This window comes from Xiphophorus couchianus, chromosome 17 (assembly GCF_001444195.1).
Source record: "Xiphophorus couchianus chromosome 17, X_couchianus-1.0, whole genome shotgun sequence".
Classification (NCBI taxonomy): domain Eukaryota; kingdom Metazoa; phylum Chordata; class Actinopteri; order Cyprinodontiformes; family Poeciliidae; genus Xiphophorus; species Xiphophorus couchianus.
This window is the reverse complement of record NC_040244.1, coordinates 12,437,270-12,462,515: the sequence shown is the minus strand read 5'-3', so window position 1 is coordinate 12,462,515 and position 25,246 is coordinate 12,437,270. Positions and strand designations below refer to the sequence as shown.

Sequence of the window (25,246 nt, the reverse complement as noted above, 5' to 3'; positions counted from 1 at the left end):
GGAGAGCAAGGAAGCAAACGTTTTTTCTTTTTTTCAAACTACTTCACTATTTTGCTCTGGGATATAAATGATAGAAATCTTTAAAAAAAAAAACACAGCAAGGGAGTGGAATACTAAAAGATGGACGGATGCCAAAATACAATCTAAGCAGGTTTTAACTCTCCAGCCGCCGCCGTCTTTTGGCTTTTGATCAACTTCAAACGCAGTGTCAACGTTTTGACTTCAGCACGTCGAACATGGAACAAGAGCCGACTGAAACGTTCAGGAATTTTACTCTGGTAAAAATCTGACATTTTGAAACGGGGGGGGGGGTGGGGGGATGATGGGAAGGAGCAACACTTCCACCTGGATACTCTCAAAAAACTGTGCAGGATTCCAGGCTGTAACAAGTGGCAAAAGCTATTAGTTTGACTTGTCTCATAAACTTTTAGTTTTTTTGTCTCATTTCTACTGAAATTTCTACTGAAATGAGACAAAAAGCTACATTTCAGGTCAGATTCTTCCTTCCATTGCGGAACAGAAAATCATAGCTGGAATCAAACGTTAGACACGCTCCAGTTTCTCTTGACACACACACACACACACACACACGAGTGGTTTATTGCATCGACGAGGTGCTGATTTCAGAGCCGCTCACGTTGCGCGTGAAGCCTCTCCTGTTGGCGATCGCTATCTGAAATACTGTTTTTGCAGAGTTGGATTGTGGGCGTGAGGAGAAAAGGGAGAGGGTGGGAGGGGTAAATCAATCCTTTGTTTTTTCTCCTGGGAAGCATTTGTCTTGTTGGTATCTGCGATCCAAAATGAGAACGGAAAACAGAAAATAATCCTCCACTTCGCTAGGTTTTTCGTGGCGCTCCATCAAAACAGATGCATGTGTGTCAACACAAGCAGCTCCTTCTGGGTTGTTTCTTCTCTGCACAGCTGAGGAGAAAAAGTGGCCTGCTACAGCTGATCTGTGTGGGGGTTTTTTTGTTTGTTTTTTTTCCCCCCCTTTATCTACATCTTTGCAACATCTGGTTTGCATCTGTCCAAGACCTATTGAGCGGTGCATGACAGTGCAACAGAGAGGCAAAAGGAAGGTGAAGGGCATGCATGCATGCGGGGCCGGTGGTGGAGTCCATTTGTGGCCCGACTGGCTTCTCGTGTGTGCGGTCATGTTACCTGCACGGCGACCCGGCGTTCTCCATGGTGTTGTTTTTGCGAAGGTTGTGTGCTCAGTTAGAGCCGAATCAGATCATCTCCATGTATTTTCCTTAACGCCTCTTTATCTCTTTTGCATCCTGGTCGAGTTTGAGGATTTCTCGCTGTTGCGTCCAGATCCAGATGTCGAAACCGCAGGAGGAGAGGGAGAACTTTAGATCAGTGTTTCAATCCTCCTTGTCGCTGGTGGTATTGGGTTTCTTTTTCTTTATTTTTTTATTATTTAAAGTTTTCAGCAGTGAATCAGGTCACATATGGAGGCGAAAGATCTTCACACAAACCACATGGAAGATGAAAACTGTGAAAGCTTTCATGTTTTGTGAGCCAACATGAAAACCAAAACTGTGACAAATAAGGCCGAATCGTGATAGGACTTGTTGATGGCTTTACAAAATCTGTTTGGACTTTATATTTTGTAGACATTTCATAACCAGATATTTATCTTTGATTGGTTAGACTTTGTCTGCAATGAAAGACGACGTGTTTTCCCATCGGCTTGTGCCGCAACGTGTTGAAAATGTTGACCTCAGATTTTCTGGAACGGCAACCGTGGAGTTGCCCGAGCTGCAAAGTTCGCGTCCACGTGTCCCCTGGCTTTTTCGCAGCCGTTATTAAAAGTACGTGTGAGTAGTTGCAGTGAGAAAGCAAAAGCATTAGGTGTGTGATAAAGCACGGAAGAGTAACACAGGAAGCGAAGGGGCCCCCCAGTTTTAGCCACAAAGTTGTAGAAGTGGAAGTGTCTCACTGTAGGGCTCGTATCACAACCTTCCCCCTTCTACTGATGTGTGTTCAGATTACTACTACCACTACTAACTAAGCTGTAAATATAGTCACACAGTTTAATGCGATATTTAGGTAACTTCCTCTTTATGCAGGGGCCCAAGAGTGGAAAATTACTCCAAATCTGCATGCTACACGTCTGCAGCAGCAACAGGAACGGCCAGAACGAGACGCTGCTTCTTGTTGGACGGGATATTTACATAAAGACTCGTTTTATTATTTGACCCGCCCAGAAATCCACTCTGACCAGCTGCAATGGGCTTCCAAATGGGGACACAGCAATCCCCATTTTGTTGGGGATTGAAACAATGAGCACATGGAGCTTTAGGCCGTGATTTAGGGGGGATCACACGTCTCGTGATGTAACGGAGTCATGGGTCCCCTCCTGCAGGCTCTATCCCCGGGACGCTGACACAGAGCGCGGCTCGTCCGTCTCCGCAGGGAGTAAATTCTGTCCCCTTGTAGCCAAAACCTCTGCAAAATGTTTGTATCTCGCCCCTTTTATTCTGACAAACCAAATAAAAAAATTACATCCAACTGCAGTCTAAAGCAGGAGTGTTTGTGGCACTTGAACTGATTTTTGTGGTGCCCAACTGCAATTCAAGAATGACACAGATTTATTTAACTTTTTTTTTTTTTACTGAGAATCAAATTATTACTGTTCTTGCAGTTGAAAGTGTTAAAGTGCACCACAAATCTGGAACAAACCTCCAGAAAACTGCAGAGCAGCCGAACCACTGATTTCCTTTGAATCAAGGTTAAAATCTTTGATGTGCTTTGATGGTTTTGAAGATGGCATTTGTCAAAAAGTGTCGTTTCTTCCACAACTGGTGACTGTACGATGTTTTGACGACGCAAAGAACTTTGAACTGCCTCGTCGCTGAAATGTGCTTGTGCAGATAAACTTGAACTTAAAAGTAGTTGTTTGATTAGAATCAAACTTTTATCGGCAGAGCCATGTCTACCCAGAGACTTTTACCGAGAGACTGAGCTTGCTGCACCCAGATCAGCTGTTATTTAATTTATTAAACCCTGCTAAATATAGGAGGCGTCTCGGAAGAAAATAACCCAAATCCTGTTTTTAAAACAGAATAAATTTGTTCAACCGAGCGTAAAAGAATTTGAAAACTAGATGTACTTTATAAGTAGCAACTAGCATCCACCTACACTGGGATTAAATAACTCACAAATGAATCTCAAGGAAGCTGATTACGCTGGATTATACTGAAATAATTATTTTAAAAATATATATATCTTAAACTGTGTCATTTCTAAATGAACATCCCACCATCTCGAAGAAAAAGACCCTTAAGAGGCAAGGTCATTATAACCAATGTAACTGTTTAGATTAAAGCACATTCACAAGACAGAATGGCCTAGTCAAAGTCCAGATGTAAATTTGATTTCAAATCTGTGCTTGAGCTGTTTTGCAAAAAAAAAAAAAAGAGTAGATGAGATTCAATCTATTTCAGCTGGTAAGAAGTTCTACAAAAGTCATGAAGGGATGAATACACTTTGTAGATTGTTTTTGTTTTTGATTTTTTTTTAGAATAAAATGTTACTATTTGCTGATTTTCCCCATAAAATAAAGGAAACAAAATGGTACCTGTAATGTAACAAACAGTGAAGGTGATTTCAATAAGTCTAAATGGTAAGTGTCTGTATGTGAAGTTGAAATTTTTTATCTTTTTTTTATTTTTATTATTGCTTTAATTTTGTATATTTTCACATCTAAGCACGTTTTGAAAACTATCTGGTCTGACCAGAGAGGTTCAACCCAACTGTGTTCTGGCTGTGTTGCGCCACCTGGCGTTTCACAGAAGTCATAGCCTTTACATTCCTTTAGAAAACAGCCGCTGTGGAAGTTTGCTGCCTTCAACAAGCAGGCCCACTGCTCCCCCTGCTGGTTGACAGCCAGAGCTGCAGCTTTAACGGACTCAAAATTGCCTATAAAATTTCAGAGACGATTAAAATTTATTTGCAGTAAACTGTGTGTAATAGTGGAACGCCCTGCAAAAAGAGAAATGTGTTAACATGTTTTACTGTCAGTAGAAACTGGCTCAACCTCAACCTTTGTATCATTAAACGTACTTAATGCTGAATGTACAGCTTATTTGGAAGATGAAGTGAACATTCTTGTAATTTGAGTGTTTTCAGATGTACAGATCAACATCCACTGATTAACATGAAGCAGCTTGACATCCACATCCAGCAGGGGGCGCTGGTGCTTTTCCGCAGGGGTCAATGGGTGAAAAGCAGGGAACGCATGGATACTTGGCAGTCTTGTGACTGTTGTGTTTATTCTTGTTAAAATAACACTCTTCAGATGTTATTTTAAACTATTCCGAGATTACAAACTAGTGCAAAAAGATATTTAAAATATTTTAGTTGCTCCTTACCTTAAATTGCTAATTTTGCTTGAACGTGTCACTCCAACAGAGCATCTTTGGGATGTGGACAAATCTGCAGGAATCGTGTAATGGTATCATGACGGTATGAACTAAATGAACTATGAAGAGTCGAGGAAACTGTCGGTCAAATCCCACTTCAGCCACCAATAAGAAACAGGTTTTTTGTTGTTGTTTCATCCTCAGACGTTATTGCAGGTGAGTAAAATCTTCTGTACTTTCTGTTCTGAGTTCATGTTCAAAACAATATAAACATATACAGTATCTACATGTTTTATTCTGTACCCTTTTCCTCCTCAGGTTGTGTCGCATTCCTGGAAGCATGTCGGGACAGAAGGCGCATTAAAATAAGAAACCAGTTACATGTGCTGTTTTCGTTCAGCAGCACTGACGCGGGAATGCTTCATGCGATACTTGGAAACGTCTGCCAGTCCTTAAACAGAGGAAGACGGATACAAGAGACCCAGACTCGTTTTCCAGCCTCAGTGGAGTTTTGATTTAAATCCAGGAGTGACACTGAGGCTCCAAACCACGCCAGTCCACACCCTTAGAAATCTGCCACCTTTCATGTTTCCTGCTCTAATTTTTATATTTTTTATACTGTTGTGTTTTCTGTTGCATTCGCTCGGGCGCTCTCCACCCTGCTGATGAACCAGTCATAGCAGTGACATGAGGAATTTACCTCGTCCTCGGGGCGCCATGGTGCCTGTGCGTCCTTCTGCTTTTTCCCCTCTCTCTCTCTCTCTTTCTCTCTCACTCTCTCTTTTTCTCTGTGTGTGTGTGTGTCTCTCAAGCAAACACACACTCACTCTTTCTCTGAAACAAACCAGTGTAGCTCAGTGGTTTGTTGTAGGAGGTGCAGGCAGCTGTATGGGGTAGCCCTCAGTTCGTGACCTCCTCTCCATGGCCTGTCGTCTCTCCGCCTCTGGCTCCTACACCGTAGTCATCATCCCACTGAGGACCAGCCTTCACAGCCAGGAGGCCCTTCGCTTCTACCTATGGGTGAGGGCCTGTATGTGTATGTTGTCTCCGTGTGTGTTTTATGGTCAGACGTGATAACTAGATCACAATTTACTTCCTCTGGAGTCCATAAAAGTGTCACAAAGTTGATGCATTTGGCTGCGGTACATTTTCTTGACTTTTTCCCGAAGCTTGGAATTTAGCACATATTATCTAACTATATGTCTTTCTGGAGAAGCAGCTGTCACGTACGCTTCAAGAGTGGCTACAAGATGTTAGTTCGCCTTTAAACTCATATAGGGTCCTGATTATGGATAAATAACTTCTGTGAATGCATTTCTTTTTTACCCATTTCAGACAAATATAATCTTAATAAATGCTAAATGCAGTGTTGTCAAACTAAAATCATTTTACTGTTGAATTCATTGTAATTAATCACATTGTTTTGGATCAGCTGTACTAGCCACACCCAGGTCTGATCATTGCTTGAACTGCAGAATCAAGAAATCACTTAAACAGCGCCTGTCTGACGACACGAAGTAGGCTAAGATTTCAAAAAGCAGCACTCCACGCCGTGACTCAAAGAAATTCAACAACACATGAAATGCATAAAGTTGAAACCAGAAGTTTATTGTCATTGACACTGAATAAAAAGACAAGCAAACATTTTCTTCTGACTAACTGAAGTCAAATTGCTTTTGTTTTAGAGCTAAAAACTAATTCTTGTTAGTTTCTCTAACTAAAATCTAGCCATTTTAGTTAGAATTACTCAAATAGTTTGTATTTGCTAAATGTCACAATAATGAGAGAAAGAATGTGTCAGATTTATGTTTTTAAAGTCCAGTAGTGTTGTTTGCTTCAAAATCTTCCCGGTAAACTTCTTCAAATCTTTCCTCTATATTTACCTTCTGATTGGTGTCGTCGGTGTTTTCAAATCTATGTATTTAAAGCATACAAATAAGCTAAATGTAAATATGGAAGAGTTAGCTAGAAAGGCATAGTTTTGGCTGCTCAAACTAAGTGAGACAGTTAGCTTTGTGTGATAGTTAGCTTCATATCTACCTTTGGTGGTAGCGTTAGCTTTACTCTAGTTTTATGACTGAGTTGTCCACGTCCTTGTTGCTGCATGTGGGTCCTCCTCTCTGGAAGGATTCAAGTTGAACTTGTTGCAGTACAGAAAACACCCTAAATCTCACCCAGTTACTTTAGGTTAGTAACACTTGCTCTTCTCGTTAGGAACTGGTTTGAAAAGCTGGCGAACGCTGAAACTTTGGAGCCAGTCCAGACAGGGATGGACTCTAGCAACTGTTATGGCAACGGCACTGGCCCTGAGGATTTAAAGGGCTTGGGTATTTTTATCACTTTGGATGTATTTTTTGTGGGGGGGGGGAATAGTATTTTAAGGATTTCCCAAGAAGTTCAGTCTCATATAAAATAAGAATCCATTGGGTCTAACCTAATGCTGGACCCTCAAGCATGATTATGAGACAAATTCAATCCATTATTATGGGAAGTGACAGAACATCGGCAAAACCTAAAGTTATGTATCGATTGTTTGGAGCAAAAACACACTGCTGCCATTATAGGACCACAGTGGCCAACAGCGAACTGTCCTTGAAACCTCCATTGATTTATTTACTTTTCTGTGTGTGTGTCCATAAATACATCAGCATGTGTGCCTGGAGCCAAATCTGTGAAATAAAACCTTATTTTAGCGTGATGTAACGTTATGATGAAGGTTTTTTGCACAAGGCTGCTCTGAGTGTGATTGGTGTTTGTCTATATATGTAAAAACTTTATTATTTAGCATTTGTAGGACACAAGTGATTATCATTGTAAAAGCTCCTATTTTTCTGGTACATTCTGAGCCTGTAATTTTGCTCCTTTAGACCCGAGTCCATATTGTAACGTATTATTGCTCCTATAAACTTTGGACTGAAAGGAAAAGCTTAAAATTTTGGCTTTTCACCATGCCGTAATTACAAGAGGATTTTGAATTGGTGTCAGTAATTTTATTAATATCCCTAAAATCTAATTTAATAGACAGTTTTATGTTGTTGGTTTTTTTTGCCTACAAATTTACGGCCATTCTTTGAGGCAGCTGATATGTTCCTGATTCTGATGATTCGTCATGTTTATTCATTTTTTTTCCTGCTATCATCAGCCAGCATTTCCATTTTGGCGTAATTTGTCTGAGTGACAAATCCCCGCACGTCCCGTTTGTTCTGCAAAGTTCCTCATTTAGACGTCTGTACAATTGGGGAGACTCAATATTTTCAGATGTGCTTACGTTGTTACTATTGTTCATATTTTCTGATGTTTCGTCATAGTTTTAATTACTTTTTAAATATTAAAGTGACCTCAGTACGTTGTACATCAGTTCATTATCTTTTGTGATATATATTTGAATCTTTTTCTACCAAACACTCCAGTACCACTGGAAGTAAGAATAATAGTGTGGTTCTGATTACTGTTCATGAAATTTGTAGTAGAACTGCCATCCAAATGAAGAGTTTCTACATTTTGATTTTTCTTTCTACTAGATTAAGCGGATGAAGGACTTGGAACAGGAGAAGGATGCTCTGTGGTCGGGTCTGGAGGTTCTGGAGAAGGGTCGGCTGTGGTACTTCCAGCGGCTCGGGGAGAACAGGGCTCTGCGGTGCGTCGAGACCAGATACAGAACCGGCGCTTACCACAAACGTGCAGCAGAGGTACAGGGTCATGCGCTGTTGAGAAAACAAACGGTGGATGAGTCGGCCTGAGAATGAACTGGACATTTATTTTTCGTTTCATGTATAGCATTGGAAAGACGTTGTTAGAAAAACAAAAACTATCACCCGGCTTGTCCAGCTGCCCACACGGACAAGCCCAAATGTCTTGATCAGATGAGACAACAATTGAGCTAAACTAGCACTGAAGAAAATAATAAAACAATGATGAGGGACTATCTCAAAACTCTTATGGCTTAACTTAAGATCAACAGATTTATGGTTGAAACTTAGAGACATTTGTGTGTTCCGAGAAACTGACTGAAATTCTTTGGCTGAAGCAGTCAAAGAATTTTAATCCTTTTAAAAATTTACATAGTACGCTTTAAAAACAAGGAAACCTATTAAATTCTGTTAAGAAATAACAGAATTTAATAATAAAATAATATGTTTTTGCATAACCAGCAAAAACATGCACCAAAAGCTTCTGGACTACTGCAAAAACCTCGTGTTAAAAGTGTAACTTGGATAGCTAACCAGATAGCTAGATGGATAGCTAACCAGATAGCTAGCCAGATAACTAGACAGATAGCTAGCCGGATAGCTAGCCGGATAGCTAGCCGGATAGCTAGCCGGATAGCTAGGCAGATAGCTAGGCGGATAGCTAGGCGGATAGCTAGCCGGATAGCTAGCCGGATAGCTAGCCGGATAGCTAGACGGATAGCTAGACGGATAGCTAGACGGATAGCTAGACGGATAGCTAGCCAGATAGCTAGACGGATAGCTAGATGGATAGCTAGACGGATAGCTAGATGGATAGCTAACCAGATAGCTAGATGGATAGCTAACCAGATAGCTAGACGGATAGCTAGCCAGATAGCTAGGCGGATAGCTAGACGGATAGCTAGACGGATAGCTAGCCAGATAGCCAGCCGGATAGTTAGATGGATATCTAGCCAGATAGCTAGATGGATAGCTAGTCGGATAGCTAGATGAGTAGCATGCCAGATAGCTAGATGTATATATCTAGCCAGATAGCTAGATGTATATATCTAGCCAGATAGCTAGACGGATAGATAGCCGGATAGCTAGACAGATAGCCAGCCGGATAGCTAGATGTATAGCTAGGCAGATAGCTATACGGATAGCTAGAGAGATAGCCAGCCGGATAGCTAGATGGATAGCTAGCCGGATTGCTAGATGGATAGCTGTCTATCAAGATAGCTATTCAAGATAAGAGAAAGCAAGTTTGGAAATTATGATGTTGCATCAAAACAAATTTAATTGTGCACGTTTGCATTTAGGAACTCATCATCCGAAACGTTCACTAATTATTTCATAACTACATCGTTTACATTATAAGGTCTATTCTCTTTAATTGTGGTGAAGTGTTTGTTTCTCTGTAGGCTCGGTCCTGCCTCCCCACACACATCCAGCAGGTTAACGGCTCCCTCGGCTTTATAATGAGTGAACCCAACGTCAGCAGCAATCCCTGTCTCTGTGATCCACTGGCGGACAGTGACCTCCGCTGGCGAAACACGGTACTGACTCAGGTAAATATAAAGCTGAATAAGTTTTAGCTCCTTTCTCTCAATTCCTCAGTCCATGCTCTCACACCAAGTTCAAAATAAATCCTCTCGTAGAAGGTGAGTGAGAAGAACCGTCGGATCTCCGTGTTGGAGCTGGAAAAGGAGGCTCTCCTTGATGAGCTGGAGGATCTGCAATTCTGCTGAGTGCCTGAATTCAAATGAGATGATCCGCACACCGTCGCCTCCCAGATCGACTCATTCTGAGGCGCTTAGTCATTTGTAAATATATAAATCTATATTTAAATGAATAAATTGCTATAAATTCTACCTACTCTTTTTTTTCTGGTATTCTTTTCAACATCCTAATCTTGGCCAACGGGTTTTCTTGCCTGACATGTTGTTGGCAAAATTCACCAGTGAGTCACTCACAATTTATAAAAGCCAAACCCTACAGTATGAAATCTGGTTTTACAGCTGTTTCTCATGATCCAACTCACTTTGTGATTAACTTTTTCCTGACTTCTGTATTTTGGATCCCGTGTTTTGAGTTATTTGTGTATTTTCCCCACTTAGCTCTGTTATTTAGTGTTTATTGATCTCATCATAGCCATCCCATGTTCCTGTGATGTCTTCAGTGTAATCTCAATTCTTTTCAATCTTGCTCCCCATTCATGTAGTTTCGGGGGTGGGGGAATAAAATTACCTTCTTTGCAGCTGACTCTGTCATTTTTAGTACGCGGTATCACCAAACCGGTGTACTGTTTTTTTTCTTTTGTTTACCTGAGGTGTAGAGAGTACCCTGCATCATTTTGGGTCCCAGTTCTTCCGTTTCCGTCCCCACATGAGGGCTCCCTGTCCGGACACGTCGCAGGAACCTCCTCTGGTGGTCCCACACTGATCTTACAGCAACCGATAAAACCTTATCGCATGCAGTCATCTTTAGCGTTTGCAGGAATTTTCTCTGGTGCGTAGCACAACTGTAGCTTTGTGCGCACAGGAAAGGAAGGTTGGATTGTTTATGGCCTTTAGACGGATGGTGATGTCTAATCAGAGTCAGCATCTGTTTGCCCATTTCGACAGTAGCTCCATGCACAGACATGACTGTTTTTTATTTTTAGCTTTTCATATCGAAATTTTTCCATCAACTTCTCATCTTCCCTGAGTGTTTGTTGACATCAAGGCTTATGGTGGCTCTTTGTCGCTGCCTCTGTTTGGATAGGTTGATCAGATCGCCGCTGCTGTACTCTGATTGTACAAGCATGAGAAGAGCACTTTGATTAATCTTTTTTTTTTTTTTTTGTACAGTCTGTGACATAACTTGATGCAAAAAAAAAAAAAGTGGAACTAAACCAAATACTCCTGCTCAAACTATGCAATGTAAAAGAAGCGCCTCCTGAAAGAAAGAAATCGGGGCAGGAACCAGATTACAATCAACTTATTGCACATCCGGAAACAAAAACATCCATTATGACGGAGGCTTGCCTTTAAGTAGCTTCATGCTTTCGGTCTTCAGAGCACCGTTGAACCGTCAAGCCTGGGGCTACCAGCACTCCGCTAATTACTGGGTCTAATTCGTACACAGCGCTGCCAAACACCTTTGGTGAGGGATAGTCACGCTTCCAGGCTGTCAATGCCGCTGTTCCATAACAGCACGGTTCACTTGAGCTGCACTCTGCTGGTCTTTCCTAATTCCTTTTACTTGCATTAACGGTTTTGTTTACTCTTTCAAAAAACGGTGGGTCTGGCACTACAGTAGTGAGAATCAGACAGGAGAATATGGAGCTAAACACAGGTCAATGCTCGGAGGTTCACCTTTCAAGACCACACCAACTCGAAAGAAAGAGTCAGAGATAGAGATGGTCTGTCACAAAAAATTGATATTAATGCACTAAATTCACAAAATGTGAGGAAATTGAACAGGTATAGTTATTTTTGCCGGTGTTGGATTGGGATTTCAGCACAAGGATTTATATGCAGTCCCATATAAATCAAACGATGTCAGTTTTCTCTCAGTGGCAAAGAAAATAACAATGTAGTTCAAACAAAGATGATGAAAGTCGTGTCTATTTGGTCCGTTCAAATTTTCTGAACCACATTTGAACATAAATAAGGTGTTAAAAACTAGCAAAAACAAGAAAATAATTGGTTTTTTGACATTTATTTTAGCAGATATGGATCACTATTTCTGACTCGAAGTAATTTATTGCCAGATAAAAATCACGCACAAGTTCCCCCCAATTTTAATAATGTACTAGATCAGTTCACATTTCTTACAGAGTTTTATGATCATTTCCCTTTTGCATTTGCATCTTTTGGTTTATGACTAAAGCATAAAACATTAGTAAATATGTTCTACCTAAGTGGCACGGAAACGAGCTCAACTTGTTTCACAGTTGATTTAGCACCAGTGCTGTAGCTAAGCCAACTGTAGGTGGATGCAAACTTAAACTCTTGCTACAAGATGTAAAGTTTCTCAACCACAACACTTACAACAGCTCTTAATTCTTACAACGTTCAATTAATGTCTGATCAAAATTTGAAGATATAATTTGACACCATCAAATTTAGCCGTTATTAAACAAGAAGCTTACAAATTAACATTAAGAATCATTTAGTGTAAAACTTTTATCTTAACTCTTTTTGTCTTTTACTCTCTAGTTACATTTTGCACTGCTTAGAGACAAAGCATCGTCTTTCCTACTTTTTTTTTTAATTTAAAGTTTGCTCAGAAGATTAAATGCACCACCTTCTTGTGTGGAATAATTTTTTTATATTACAAAAACAGTGTTAGCTGAATTTGAACAAACGTTTGCAATTAGCATTAGGTTATTATTTGTTTATTTTTCAGCCTACGCAAAATATTAATTTCTTTGTTTTTCTGTTGTGATGTTGACATAATTGCACAGTTAGGCCCTGACGGATTGAAGTCTAAAGAAAACTTTTAATCTGAACACCTGACTGTAAATTATATTGATATTTCAAAGTCAAAGTCACATGAAATTGACAGAGAAACTGTGAAGGGAGATAAAAAATTAAGTTGATGGTAAGAAGGTTTGGACTTGGACCTCATCCCCAAAGTTAAATAAATAAAAAATGCCAGCTAAACATGGAAAAATATTTCTCACTATTAGGGGGTTAAAAATAATTTTCAACATGTCATGTTTTAAACTGTAATAAAATAATTTTTGTTTACCTCATTATATTGTCTCAATCCTATCAAAAAATAAACATTTTTTAATGAGATATACACTATAAAATTTTATGCATATTTTAAAATTTACAAGGGATAGCCTACTAATAATTAGTTTTGTTTTGATTGTTTTTGTTAACTATTTGCCAAGGCCTCTTTTGACATATTGGACAAGTCACTGCCATAATACATCTGCATATAGTTTTTATTTTTTGTTACTCTACCAGGCATTCCCTGGTAATGTGACAGCCTACGTAAATAAAGAAAGGTTTTACTTTAAACAGATTTTAGACGACATTTAGAGAAGTTCAGTGGACAGTTGTGTATATAAATTCCAGTTGCATAAGATTTTTCTAAACCTAAATTTAAATTTGAATACATTTACTTGCTTCGTAAAACAAGAAAAACACAAATACTGCTGCCCCTGAAATCTCACAAAGTATTTTTTCATTATTATTTATGCCATGTTATTCAATTCATGCTCAGCATAAAATAAGGTGAAGTATCTGTCATGCTGTGGACGTGTTGCACATCTTGAGTGATATTATTAAAACCTATTTTATTTTTCTCAACTGAATAAATGTATTCAGTTTTGAGATATATTTTTTTCCCGTTTTTGTCAGATTAAAGTAATTTCAACACTTTTTTTTTATCCCTTTACCTAAACTATACTTTAGTTTGTGGAAGTCTTCAGTAAACATTGTCCCCGCTGTCGCTCATGCTAGCTTTGGACTCTCCGTCACTTCCGCACTCCGTCCTTCGCCGCAGAGCCTCGCAGTCGCGCGCCTCATTGAACGACATCTCCATCCGGGAGACGTCCGCGTCCAGCAGGCCCTGCAGGTGCTTGATGTAGTCAATGGCCGCTCGCAGCGTCTCCACTTTACTGAGCCGCTTGTCCTCAAACTCCTGCGGCAGGTGCTCTCTGAGGCGCGCGTACCCCTCGTTGACGCAGCGCACGCGGTGCCGCTCGCGCTCGTTCCGCTTCTGGATGAACGCGGGCTCGAAGGAGGAGTACTCGCACACGCCGAAGGGCGCCGGGAAGGGGAAGCACGGCAACCGCCCGCAGGGGAACCCCTGGCCGAAGTAGGCGGCGTCGATGTGGAAGGGCATCCCCAGCCGGAGCGCATCCTTGTGGCGCGCGGAGCCGCCGTTCACGGAGATCCCGCGGAGAGCCAGCGGAGGCACAAAGATATTCTCCATTAACTCCTTATTATGAGATGTATTTCTGGAAAAAAAAAAACAAGAATTTGTGATGAACAGAAAAACACGGATAATTCAGGTGAGTTAATGCGAGGATTTCTTTTTTTCTTTTTCCAAAGGCTAATTTCTCACCCGGTCAGACTCTCCTCATCTGTCCAACGCTTTTCAGGAAAAGTTTCCTGCTGATGGATGAAGGGACAGAAACAGCCTGGTTCTTGCTGGAGAGCTCTGAGGCGCTTAGCCTATAGGGGTGTGATATGTGGCGGAGACGGTCTTGGATCGAGATAAAACTACAAAACATGTCCTTCCTTCCGCTCGGTGGGAAGTAACTCTCACCGCAAAGGAGAAAACAACAAACCTTATCGTTCATAAGATGTGGGTATACTTTGAGATGACAGATAAGTTTGTCACAGTTTTTTTTAAGCTCAAAAATAACCTCTAAAGACTGTTTTCAACCCAGAGTCTAATCTGTAAAATATAAATTAAAAATACAATTGATAGCAAATTATTTTCCTTGTGTAAAATACTTACTCGATGCCAACATGATACAAGAAAATCTAAAACTAACTACAAAAAAAGACAAAAACACAGCAAGAAAATAAAAAATACATCATAGCGCATTTATGACATTTTTCAGCTGTATCTAGAAGTTAAAACATTTGTTTTTTATGGCAACTCTAAATAAATAAAGACTAAATAAAAAATAAACATTTTAACCTAATTGCTTTTAAAGTTTGAGTTTTTAAAGATTGGCATCTGTATTGTTCACACAATATGCAGATGATTGTCAGATTTGTTACTGAAACTATTTTTAGCTTCTTTTTTAAAAAAAAAAAAAAAAAGAAACCCACATTAAACAGGTTAACTTAATATGCTGAGGTGTTGGTATCCTTGATGTAGAAATACTTGAATATAAAAATAACAACAATAAACCTTCAACCGAATCTCAGCTAACTGTTCCTGGTCAGGAAGCTAGTGTTTGCACTGCAGCACAGCTACTGGTTAGAGGAAGTTAGAAAAGTTGAAATGCCAATAAACCTTAATATTTACAACTAATTATCCCAGAAAAAAATGTACAAAATGTATTGCATTAGTTATCTTTATGTTGTGTTGCAAACTAAAGGCAAATTATGTAAAGTTTTAGATCATTTGGTCACAAATGAGCTAAGATTTTGTGCCCATCTAAAGTCATTTGGACTTTAGATGCCCGAATGATCTAAAATCTTAAATCACTAATTTATTTATTTATTGAATATGACTATATATCTTCATGTCTGGTTATAATCTGGCCTGAGTTTGTCTTGCGAAATTGAGCTCAGCTTTCTAAAAATTGTTCAACTGCAGTTAATTTGTGTTTTAACAAGATGGATGACATTTTTACATAAGGTCAGGTTAAACTGGATGAAATTCAGCATTTGAAAACCTCTTGTGCACATTTTTGTTATTTAAATACACAACTAATGAAAAAGAAATATATTTTTTTTGCAATAATTCAGCAGTTTGCCGGATTCCTTATAGTTGCCATGGTGAATTGCCATGGAAACCAGAAGAAACCCAGACTTACTTGTTTTCATTTAAGACATTCGGACTTCTAAACCACCTGGTGTCAAATGTATCTGCCAAAGTCAGCAGGCCAACAATCTGCTGAGTGTGTGAAGAAGAAATGTCGTTTGAAGACAGGATCATACATTTACTCACATATCTAAGAACCGATTTTAGGAGTCCAAGGTAAGGAAGGATTTACTGGACATTTATGAAGGAATTGCAGATATATTAGTTTATAAGTTAGAGTAAAATGTAACTGTCAATACATTATTCTGGGTTGCAAAATTGATGTTTAAGAAACCTGGGATTGGAAATGTAAGAACTAGTTTTTATTTACACCATTTAGACTAAGTACCTTTTTCCTTCCCCTGAACTGATTTTTGTTGGTCTAGTAAACATGTGTCAAACTCGAGGCCCCAGGGCCAAATCAGGCCCGCCTTATCTTTTAATGTGGCCTTATAGACTCCAGATGTGAAATTGTATCCATCATTCCCTCCAATTCAAATTCATGCAAAAATCAGCAAATCTCTGCATTGTTTTTTTTTCTTTTTGTCTTTTTGAGTTTATTGCAAATTCTCCACAAAAATAGTCAAAAGCATTTAGTTTAAATGACTGGTAACTCCAAAATAATTAAAAAATCACAAAAGCAATCATGGAATCCGAATGTGAACAATGTGAAAAAATGTTGAATATTTATCAAATGCAGAGGCAGCTGTTTATTAATATGGTAAAAGTTTTTAAGGGATCTTATCAATGCATTTTGGCATCTTGAGAACATCCAAATGTGGCCCAAATTGAAAATGAGTTTCACACCCCTGGTCTGTCTCATTAAAATATGCTTAGGGTCATTATGTTTCAAAATGTGGAACATTTCTGAGGGCATTGCAACTTTACGCTAGTTTGTTTAGCTACATCTGAGTGAGCTTGGTTCTCTTTTTGTATTTGTTGTCAGGTCTGGTACCTACAGGACCTCAGTAACTGAACATGGACCTGAGAACAAAAGTGCTACCATCGTCGAGCTTAAGAGGATACTGAAACCCATCTGGCATCTTGTTTTGATCGGAATTCTGAGCGGGATCCTCGCCATGGTGGTTTTAATCATCATCATCGAGTGGAACACCAAGCAAAACGTGATAACGAGTATAGAGAAGGTCAAAGAGGAGATGAAAAGCAACACCGAGAAGCTGCTAGAGGAGAAAAGCAGGATTTCAGAACAGCTGAACTTAACCAACACAAACTTCTCCATTCTGGTGGCGGAGTATGAACGGCTGTTGGGCAGAATTCCTTGCAATCTTACCTTGCTGGAGCGGGAAATCAACAGGCTGAATGGGGTCTTGAGCAATGCTTTAATAGCTAAAGAACAGGCTTTCAGGAAAGTCAACCAGTTGACGTCCCAACTAAAGTCTACCCAGAATAAATACCAGCTTACGGAGCTGGAGAACAAGAAACAGCGTTCGATCCTGTCGTCCAAGCGGCTCGACTACATCTGGAATCGTTGTGACCGGACCACGCTGCAGTGCTCCCGCTGCCTGCCGGGGTGGACGGAGCACGCTTCCCGGTGCTTCCTCCTGTCCAATGTAGAGAAGACCTGGGAAGATGCTCGCGTCGATTGCCTCAACTACAAAGGGGACCTAGCTGTCGTCCTGAACGCCGCAGACCAGGCGTTCCTGACGAACCTGACGTTCCAGTTTACAAAGACAAATCCCGGCATGAACTTCCACTCAGGGTGGATCGGGCTGCAGGACATGGTCAAGGAAGGAGTCCACTTCTGGGTCAATGGAGAGCGAATCAAATGGGATGTCATATACTGGAGACCTGACGAGCCCAACAACGCCGTAGCTGCCGGGGACACTGAGCAAGCCGGTCAGGACTGCGTGTCCATTCTACCACCAGATGAGGTGGGACCTGAGGGCTGGATGAACAGCTGGGATGACATTACTTGTCTTGGGAAACGTCACTACATCTGTGAGACTGATGCCCTGATTTTGACCTAGGATGGAAGAAGTCCTGTTTTAATCTGGCCACAAGACACATGTGGGAGGAAATAGTCGGGTCAGAGAGTCTGAAATGTATCTTTCTTGTTAAAAAAGCACAAAACTCTGAACTCTGAGTGAAAGATTGTGGGGGCAGCATCATGCTGTGGCGATGGGATGGAGTAATGAGATGGTAGATGGAGATAAAAAAAATCATTCTATACTCTAAGAAAATCTAAAATTACAGAAGAAGTAAAAGAGAACAAATTAATTTTAAGAATTGTTAGTTAGGTTATACATTGGGACCTGTATGGTTCACACAGTATGCAGATGACTGTTCAATTTATTACTCAAAATTTTTTTACTCCCCTTAATTAACAATACAGAAATGTTGCTGTTGGTATGTCTGATGTACAAATGTGGGAATACACAATTACCAACAACCGATCTGCAACCAAATCCCAGCTAACTGTTCCTGATCAGGAAGCTAGTGTTTGCACTACAGCACAGTTCCCGGATACAGGAAGTTAGAAAAGTTGAAACACCAATTAACCTTAATATTTACAACTAATTATCCCAGAAAAAAAATGTACAAAATGTATTGCATTAGTTATCTTTATGTTGTGTTGCAAACTAAAGGCAAATTATGTAAAGTTTTAGATCATTTGGTCACAAATGAGCTAAGATTTTGTGCCCATCTAAAGTCATTTGGACTTTAGATGCCCAAATGATCTAAAATCTTAAATCACTAATTTATTTATTTATTGAATATGACTATATAGGCCTGTCACGATAGCAAATTTTGCTCAACGATTAATTGTCTCAAAAATTATTGCAATAAACGATAATATTGTTTGAAGATCTTTTTACACTGATTTAATGGAAATGACGTAATAATGCATGCGATTTCTTGCCAAAGATAGATACACTTTATTTTCAAAAGAACACTAAACACTTGAGCTGATAAACAAAATAAACAACACAACCAAAAACAAAAATAAAATGGATTCTCAGTCTCCATTAACAAAAAACTCACTTGAAAAAAAAAAACCCTAAACAACATAAAGCCAAAGTGGAAATAAATACTGCATTCAACCAAAAGATTATGAAATCTGTATATTATGTTGCCCTTCAGTAATAATTAGATTTAAATAGAGAAGATGGGCACATCCACTACCTGATGCAATAATTCACACTACATGATTTTTTGCTCCTATTTTTCCCCTTATGACAATCTTAGCACGTTGGTCTTTCTAAGATTGTGTGGTTTGTATCGTCGTTGCCGCTCCGATCCAAATCAGGGGTTTTCTCCGACTGGGATCTTAACGTAGCCTGTTGAATGTGACAGATAGCCAATCAGAAAGCGCGGATTCTCCTCTGTGTTTTCTGAGGGGAACTTACTGAGGGGAATCCCAAACAGCTGACACGGCGCAACCCGAAGTCCAGCGACATCGGAGATGATATGTGAAAATAACATTAATGTTTATTCAACATGCAAAGAATATAGAAATGACAAGAGGAGGAGTTGGAGTGAAATTGCTACCGCAGTTGATAAACCCGGTAACTTTTCAGCTGTTCTTCGTGACATAAATAGGTTCTAATGATTTTCTGTCAGTCAGGACTTTACACTGACACTAGCCACATGCATTGCAGGTAGATTGTAGTAAAGCATTGATTAATGCCTGGTTTTAAAATTAGTTCACTGGACTAGTAGCCATTATTTTGTGCCCATTGTTGGACACCACACGGCAGGAACGAACCCGATCGAACCGTTATACCTAGGATTTCTGTCGGCTAATGTGTGACCTGTCAGGTTTGAAAATGGGCCGACAATCGGCTGACAGCTCTAAGATCGTGCAGTGTGCTGGGCTTTACACTAAGGAAATGAGGAAGGGAGGAGTCAGAGGAGAACACCGGAGTTGAGCCTTTTTTCATTCGGTGTCATCAACAGAAAGAGAAAAAGGCCGGAAGAGACGATAATGCCGATAATTAAAATGACGTCGATAGTTTTAATTTATCGTACGATTAATTGATTTACGTTTATCGCGACAGGCCTATGACTATATATCTTCATGTATGGTTATAATCTGGCCTGAGTTTGTCTTGCGAAATTGAGCTCAGCTTTCTAAAAATTGTTCAACTGCAGTTAATTTGTGTTTTAACAAGATGGATGACATTTTTACATAAGGTCAGGTTAAACTGGATGAAATTCAGCATTTGAAAACCTCTTGTGCACATTTTTGTTATTTAAATACACAACTAATGAAAAAGAAATATTTTTTTTTTTCCAATAATTCAGCAGTTTGCCGGATTCCTTATAGTTGCCATGGTGAATTGCCATGGAAACCAGAAGAAACCCAGACTTACTTGTTTTCATTTAAGACATTCGGACTTCTAAACCACCTGGTGTCAAATGTATCTGCCAAAGTCAGCAGGCCAACAATCTGCTGAGTGTGTGAAGAAGAAATGTCGTTTGAAGACAGGATCATACATTTACTCACATATCTAAGAACCGATTTTAGGAGTCCAAGGTAAGGAAGGATTTACTGGACATTTATGAAGGAATTGCAGATATATTAGTTTATAAGTTAGAGTAAAATGTAACTGTCAATACAGTATTCTGGGTTGCAAAATTGATGTTTAAGAAACCTGGGATTGGAAATGTAAGAACTAGTTTTTATTTACACCATTTAGACTAAGTACCTTTTTCCTTCCCCTGAACTGATTTTTGTTGGTCTAATAAACATGTGTCAAACTCGAGGACCCAGGGCCAAATTTGGCTCGCCTTATCTTTTAATGTGGCCTTATAGACTCCAAATGTGAAATTGTATCCATCATTCCCTCCAATTTTTCGGAATAGCGAAAGATCACGCAAAAGTCAGCAAATGGGAACATTTCTGAGGGCATTGCAACTTTACGCTAGTTTGTTTAGCTACATCTGAGTGAGCTTGGTTCTCTTTTTGTATTTGTTGTCAGGTCTGGTACCTACAGGACCTCAGTAACTGAACATGGACCTGAGAACAAAAGTGCTACCATCGTCGAGCTTAAGAGGATACTGAAACCCATCTGGCATCTTGTTTTGATCGGAATTCTGAGCGGGATCCTCGCCATGGTGGTATTAATCATCATCATCGAGTGGAACACCAAGCAAAACATGAGAATGAGTATAGAGAAGGTCAAAGAGGAGATGAAAAGCAACACCGAGAAGCTGCTAGAGGAGAAAAGCAGGATTTCAGAACAGCTGAACTTAACCAACACAAACTTCTCCATTCTGGTGGCGGAGTATGAACGGCTGTTGGGCAGAATTCCTTGCAATCTTACCTTGCTGGAGCGGGAAATCAACACGCTGAATGGTTTCTTGAGCAATGCTTTAATAGCTAAAGAACAGGCTCTCAGGAAAGTCAACCAGTTGACGTCCCAACTAAAGTCTACCCAGAATAAATACCAGCTTACGGAGCTGGAGAACAAGAAACAGCGTTCGATCCTGTCCTCCAAGTATCTTGACTACATCTGGGATCTTTGTGACCGGACCACGCTGCAGTGCTCCCGCTGCCTGCCGGGGTGGACGGAGCACGCTTCCCGGTGCTTCCTTCTGTCCAATGTAGAGAAGACCTGGGAAAATGCTCGCGTCTATTGCCGCAACTACAAAGGGGACCTAGCTGTTGTCCTGAACGCCGCAGACCAGGCGTTCCTGACGAACCTGACGTTCCAGTTTAAGAAGGCAAATCCCGGCATGAACTTCCACTCAGCGTGGATCGGGCTGCAGGACATGGTCAAGGAAGGAGTCCACTTCTGGGTCAATGGAGAGCGAATCACATGGGATGTCAAATACTGGAGACCTGGCGAGCCCAACAACGCCAAAGCTGCCGGGGACACTGAGCAAGCTGGTGAGGACTGCGTGTCCATTCTACCACCAGATGAGGTGGGACCTGAGGGCTGGATGAACAGCTGGGATGACATTACTTGTCTTGGGAAACGTCACTACATCTGTGAGACTGATGCCCTGATTTTGACCTAGGATGGAAGAAGTCCTGTTTTAATCTGGCCACAAGACACATGTGGGAGGAAATAGTTGGGTCAGAGAGTCTGAAATGTACCTTTCTTGTTAAAAAAAGCACAAAACTCTGAACTCTGAGTGAAAGATTGTGGGGGCAGCATCATGCTGTGGCGATGGGATGGAGTAATGAGATGGTAGATGGAGATAAAAAAAATCATTCTATACTCTAAGAAAATCTAAAATTACAGAAGAAGTAAAAGAGAACAAATTAATTTTAAGAATTGTTAGTTAGGTTATACATTGGGACCTGTATGGTTCACACAGTATGCAGATGACTGTTCAATTTATTACTCAAATTTTTTTTTTACTCCCCTTAATTAACAATACAGAAATGTTGCTGTTGGTATGTCTGATGTACAAATGTGGGAATACACAATTACCAACAACAGATCTGCAACCAAATCCCAGCTAACTGTTCCTGATCAGGAAGCTAGTGTTTGCACTACAGCACAGTTACCGGATACAGGAAGTTAGAAAAGTTGAAACACCAATTAACCTTAATATTTACAACTAATTATCCCAGAAAAAAAATGTACAAAATGTATTGCATTAGTTATCTTTATGTTGTGTTGCAAACTAAAGGCAAATTATGTAAAGTTTTAGATCATTTGGTCACAAATGAGCTAAGATTTTGTGCCCATCTAAAGTCATTTGGACTTTAGATGCCCAAATGACCTAAAATCTTAAATCACTAATTTATTTATTTATTGAATATGACTATATATCTTCATGTCTGGTTATAATCTGGCCTGAGTTTGTCTTGCGAAATTGAGCTCAGCTTTCTAAAAATTGTTCAACTGCAGTTAATTTGTGTTTTAACAAGATGGATGACATTTTTACATAAGGTCAGGTTAAACTGGATGAAATTCAGCATTTGAAAACCTCTTGTGCACATTTTTGTTATTTAAATACACAACTAATGAAAAAGAAATATATTTTTTTTGCAATAATTCAGCAGTTTGCCGGATTCCTTATAGTTGCCATGGTGAATTGCCATGGAAACCAGAAGAAACCCAGACTTACTTGTTTTCATTTAAGACATTCGGACTTCTAAACCACCTGGTGTCAAATGTATCTGCCAAAGTCAGCAGGCCAACAATCTGCTGAGTGTGTGAAGAAGAAATGTCGTTTGAAGACAGGATCATACATTTACTCACATATCTAAGAACCGATTTTAGGAGTCCAAGGTAAGGAAGGATTTACTGGACATTTATGAAGGAATTGCAGATATATTAGTTTATAAGTTAGAGTAAAATGTAACTGTCAATACATTATTCTGGGTTGCAAAATTGATGTTTAAGAAACCTGGGATTGGAAATGTAAGAACTAGTTTTTATTTACACCATTTAGACTAAGCACCTTTTTCCTTCCCCTGAACTGATTTTTGTTGGTCTAGAAAACATGTGTCAAACTCGAGGACCCAGGGCCAAATCAGGCCCGCCTTATCTTCTTATGTGGCCTTATAGACTCCAAATGTGAAATTGTATCCATCATTCCCTCCAATTTTTCGCAATAGCGAAAATTCACGCAAAAGTCAGCAAATCCCCGCATTGTTTTTGGGAGGTTTTTTTGCGCTAAGCATAGCTGTGAGTTTATTGCAAATTCTCCACAAAAATAGTCAAAAGCGTTTAGTTTACATTACTTATAACTCCAAACTCAAAAAAAAAATCACAGAAACAATCACGGAATCCGAAGACTGATCAATGTGAAAAGATGTTATGCAGAGGCAGCTGTTTATTAATATGGTAAAAGTTTTTAAGGGGTCTTATCAATGCATTTTGGCATCTTGAGAACATCCAAATGTGGCCCAAATTGAAAATGAGTTTCACACCCCTGGTCTGTCTCATTAAAATATGCTTAGGGTCATTATGTTTCAAAATGTGGAACATTTCTGAGGGCATTGCAACTTTACGCTAGTTTGTTTAGCTACATCTGAGTGAGCTTGGTTCTCTTTTTGTATTTGTTGTCAGGTCTGGTACCTACAGGACCTCAGAACCTGAACATAAACCTGAGAACAAAAATGCTGCCATAGTCGAGCTAAAGAAGATACTGAAACCCATCTGGCATCTTGTTTTGATCGGAATTCTGAGCGGGATCCTCATCATGGTGGTATTAATCATCATCATCGAGTGGAACACCAAGCAAAACGTGATAACGAGTCTAGAGAAGGTCAAAGAGGAGATGAAGAGCAACACCGAGAAGCTGCTAGAGGAGAAAAGCAGGATTTCAGAACAGCTGAACTTAACCAACACAAACTTCTCCATTCTGATGGCGGAGTATGAACGGCTGTTGCTCGAACATCCGTGCAATTATACCCAGCTGGAGAAGAAAATTATCAGCCTGCATAAGGTTTTGAGCAACGCTTTAAAAACTAAAGAAAAGGTTGAGGGGAAAGTCAACCAGTTGACGTCCCAAATTAAGTCTACCCAGAAAAATGACCAGCTTACGGAGCTGGAGAACAAGAAACAGCGTTCGATCCTGTCCTCCAAGTATCTTGACTACATTTGGGATCTTTGTAACCGGACCACGCTGCAGTGCTCCCGCTGCCTGCCGGGGTGGAAGGAGCACGCTTCCCGTTGCTTCCTCCTGTCCAACTTGGACGAGAAATGGGAAAATGCTCGCATCGAGTGCCGCAACTACAAAGGGGACCTAGCTGTCGTCCTGAACGCCGCAGACCAGGCGTTCCTGACGAACCTGACATTCCAGTTTACAAAGGCAAATCCTGGCATGACCTTCCACTCAGCGTGGATCGGGCTGCAGGACATGGTCAAGGAAGGAGACCACATCTGGGTCAATGGAGAGAGAATCAAACCGGATGTCATATACTGGAGACCTGGCGAGCCCAACAACGCCGTAGCTGCCTGGGACACTGAGCAAGCCGGTCAGGACTGCGTGTCCATTCTACCACCAGTGGCGGTGGGACCTAAGGGCTGGTTGGACAGCTGGGATGACATTACTTGTGTTGGGAAACGTCACTACATCTGTGAGACTGATGCCCTGATTTTGACCTAGGATGGAAGAAGTCCTGTTTTAATCTGGCCACAAGACACATGTGGGAGGAAATAGTCGGGTCAGAGAGTCTGAAATGTACCTTTCTTGATAAAAAAGCACAAAACTCTGAACTCTGAGTGAAAGATTGTGGGGGCAGCATCATGCTGTGGCGATGGGATGGAGTAATGAGATGGTAGATGGAGATAAAAAAAATCATTCTATACTCTAAGAAAATCTAAAATTACAGAAGAAGTAAAAGAGAACAAATTAATTTTAAGAATTGTTAGTTAGGTTATACATTGGGACCTGTATGGTTCACACAGTATGCAGATGACTGTTCAATTTATTACTCAAAATTTTTTTACTCCCCTTAATTAACAATACAGAAATGTTGCTGTTGGTATGTCTGATGTACAAATGTGGGAATACACAATTACCAACAACAGATCTGCAACCAAACCTTAATATTTACAACTAATTATCCCAGAAAAAAATGTACAAAATGTATTGCATTAGTTATCTTTATGTTGTGTTGCAAACTAAAGGCAAATTATGTAAAGTTTTAGATCATTTGGTCACAAATGAGCTAAGATTTTGTGCCCATCTAAAGTCATTTGGACTTTAGATGCCCGAATGATCTAAAATCTTAAATCACTAATTTATTTATTTATGGAATATGACTATATATCTTCATGTATGGTTATA

General features: G+C 40.0%; 5 protein-coding genes and 1 long non-coding RNA gene across 8 annotated transcripts; 4 read left to right on the top strand and 2 right to left on the bottom strand.

Annotated features, from left to right (window-relative positions):
• The first annotated feature begins 4,425 nt into the window (after nt 1-4,425).
• LOC114161244 (suppressor APC domain-containing protein 1) lies at nt 4,426-9,921 on the top strand. Of its 2 annotated transcripts, XM_028044438.1 has the most exons (5): nt 4,426-4,586; nt 4,689-5,390; nt 7,892-8,059; nt 9,463-9,609; nt 9,700-9,921. In XM_028044438.1, the coding sequence occupies exons 2-5, from the start codon at nt 5,292-5,294 to the stop codon at nt 9,787-9,789; spliced, it is 504 nt and encodes a 167-aa protein (XP_027900239.1). In that variant the 5' UTR covers nt 4,426-4,586; nt 4,689-5,291; the 3' UTR covers nt 9,790-9,921. The 2 variants fall into 2 exon arrangements, with proteins under 2 accessions (XP_027900239.1, XP_027900238.1); XM_028044437.1 differs by lacking the exon at nt 4,426-4,586 and having other exon boundaries at nt 4,625-5,390.
• Nucleotides 9,922-11,727: 1,806 nt separating this feature from the next.
• LOC114161200 (achaete-scute homolog 4-like) lies at nt 11,728-14,327 on the bottom strand. Its single transcript, XM_028044362.1, has 2 exons — nt 14,108-14,327; nt 11,728-14,000 (listed from the first exon to the last, which is right to left on the bottom strand). Exon 2 carries the CDS (start codon nt 13,973-13,975, stop codon nt 13,466-13,468), a length of 510 nt encoding a protein of 169 aa, XP_027900163.1. The 5' UTR covers nt 13,976-14,000; nt 14,108-14,327; the 3' UTR covers nt 11,728-13,465.
• Nucleotides 14,328-14,935: 608 nt separating this feature from the next.
• Nucleotides 14,936-17,624, top strand: LOC114161194 (CD209 antigen-like protein B). Its single transcript, XM_028044357.1, has 2 exons — nt 14,936-15,703; nt 16,473-17,624. The coding sequence occupies exons 1-2, from the start codon at nt 15,639-15,641 to the stop codon at nt 17,512-17,514; spliced, it is 1,107 nt and encodes a 368-aa protein (XP_027900158.1). The 5' UTR covers nt 14,936-15,638; the 3' UTR covers nt 17,515-17,624.
• Nucleotides 17,307-21,622, top strand: LOC114161195 (low affinity immunoglobulin epsilon Fc receptor-like). Of its 2 annotated transcripts, none has more exons than XM_028044359.1 (2): nt 17,307-17,418; nt 20,470-21,622. In XM_028044359.1, exons 1-2 carry the CDS (start codon nt 17,414-17,416, stop codon nt 21,509-21,511), a joined length of 1,047 nt encoding a protein of 348 aa, XP_027900160.1. In that variant the 5' UTR covers nt 17,307-17,413; the 3' UTR covers nt 21,512-21,622. The 2 variants fall into 2 exon arrangements, with proteins under 2 accessions (XP_027900160.1, XP_027900159.1); XM_028044358.1 differs by lacking the exon at nt 17,307-17,418 and adding an exon at nt 19,504-20,024.
• Nucleotides 21,599-25,158, bottom strand: LOC114161201 (uncharacterized). Its single transcript, XR_003598958.1, has 2 exons — nt 25,002-25,158; nt 21,599-22,046 (listed from the first exon to the last, which is right to left on the bottom strand). It is a non-coding gene; the product is annotated as an uncharacterized LOC114161201 (long non-coding RNA).
• Nucleotides 22,521-24,672, top strand: LOC114161198 (low affinity immunoglobulin epsilon Fc receptor-like). Its single transcript, XM_028044360.1, has 2 exons — nt 22,521-22,737; nt 23,521-24,672. The coding sequence occupies exons 1-2, from the start codon at nt 22,673-22,675 to the stop codon at nt 24,560-24,562; spliced, it is 1,107 nt and encodes a 368-aa protein (XP_027900161.1). The 5' UTR covers nt 22,521-22,672; the 3' UTR covers nt 24,563-24,672.
• Nucleotides 25,159-25,246: the final 88 nt, after the last annotated feature.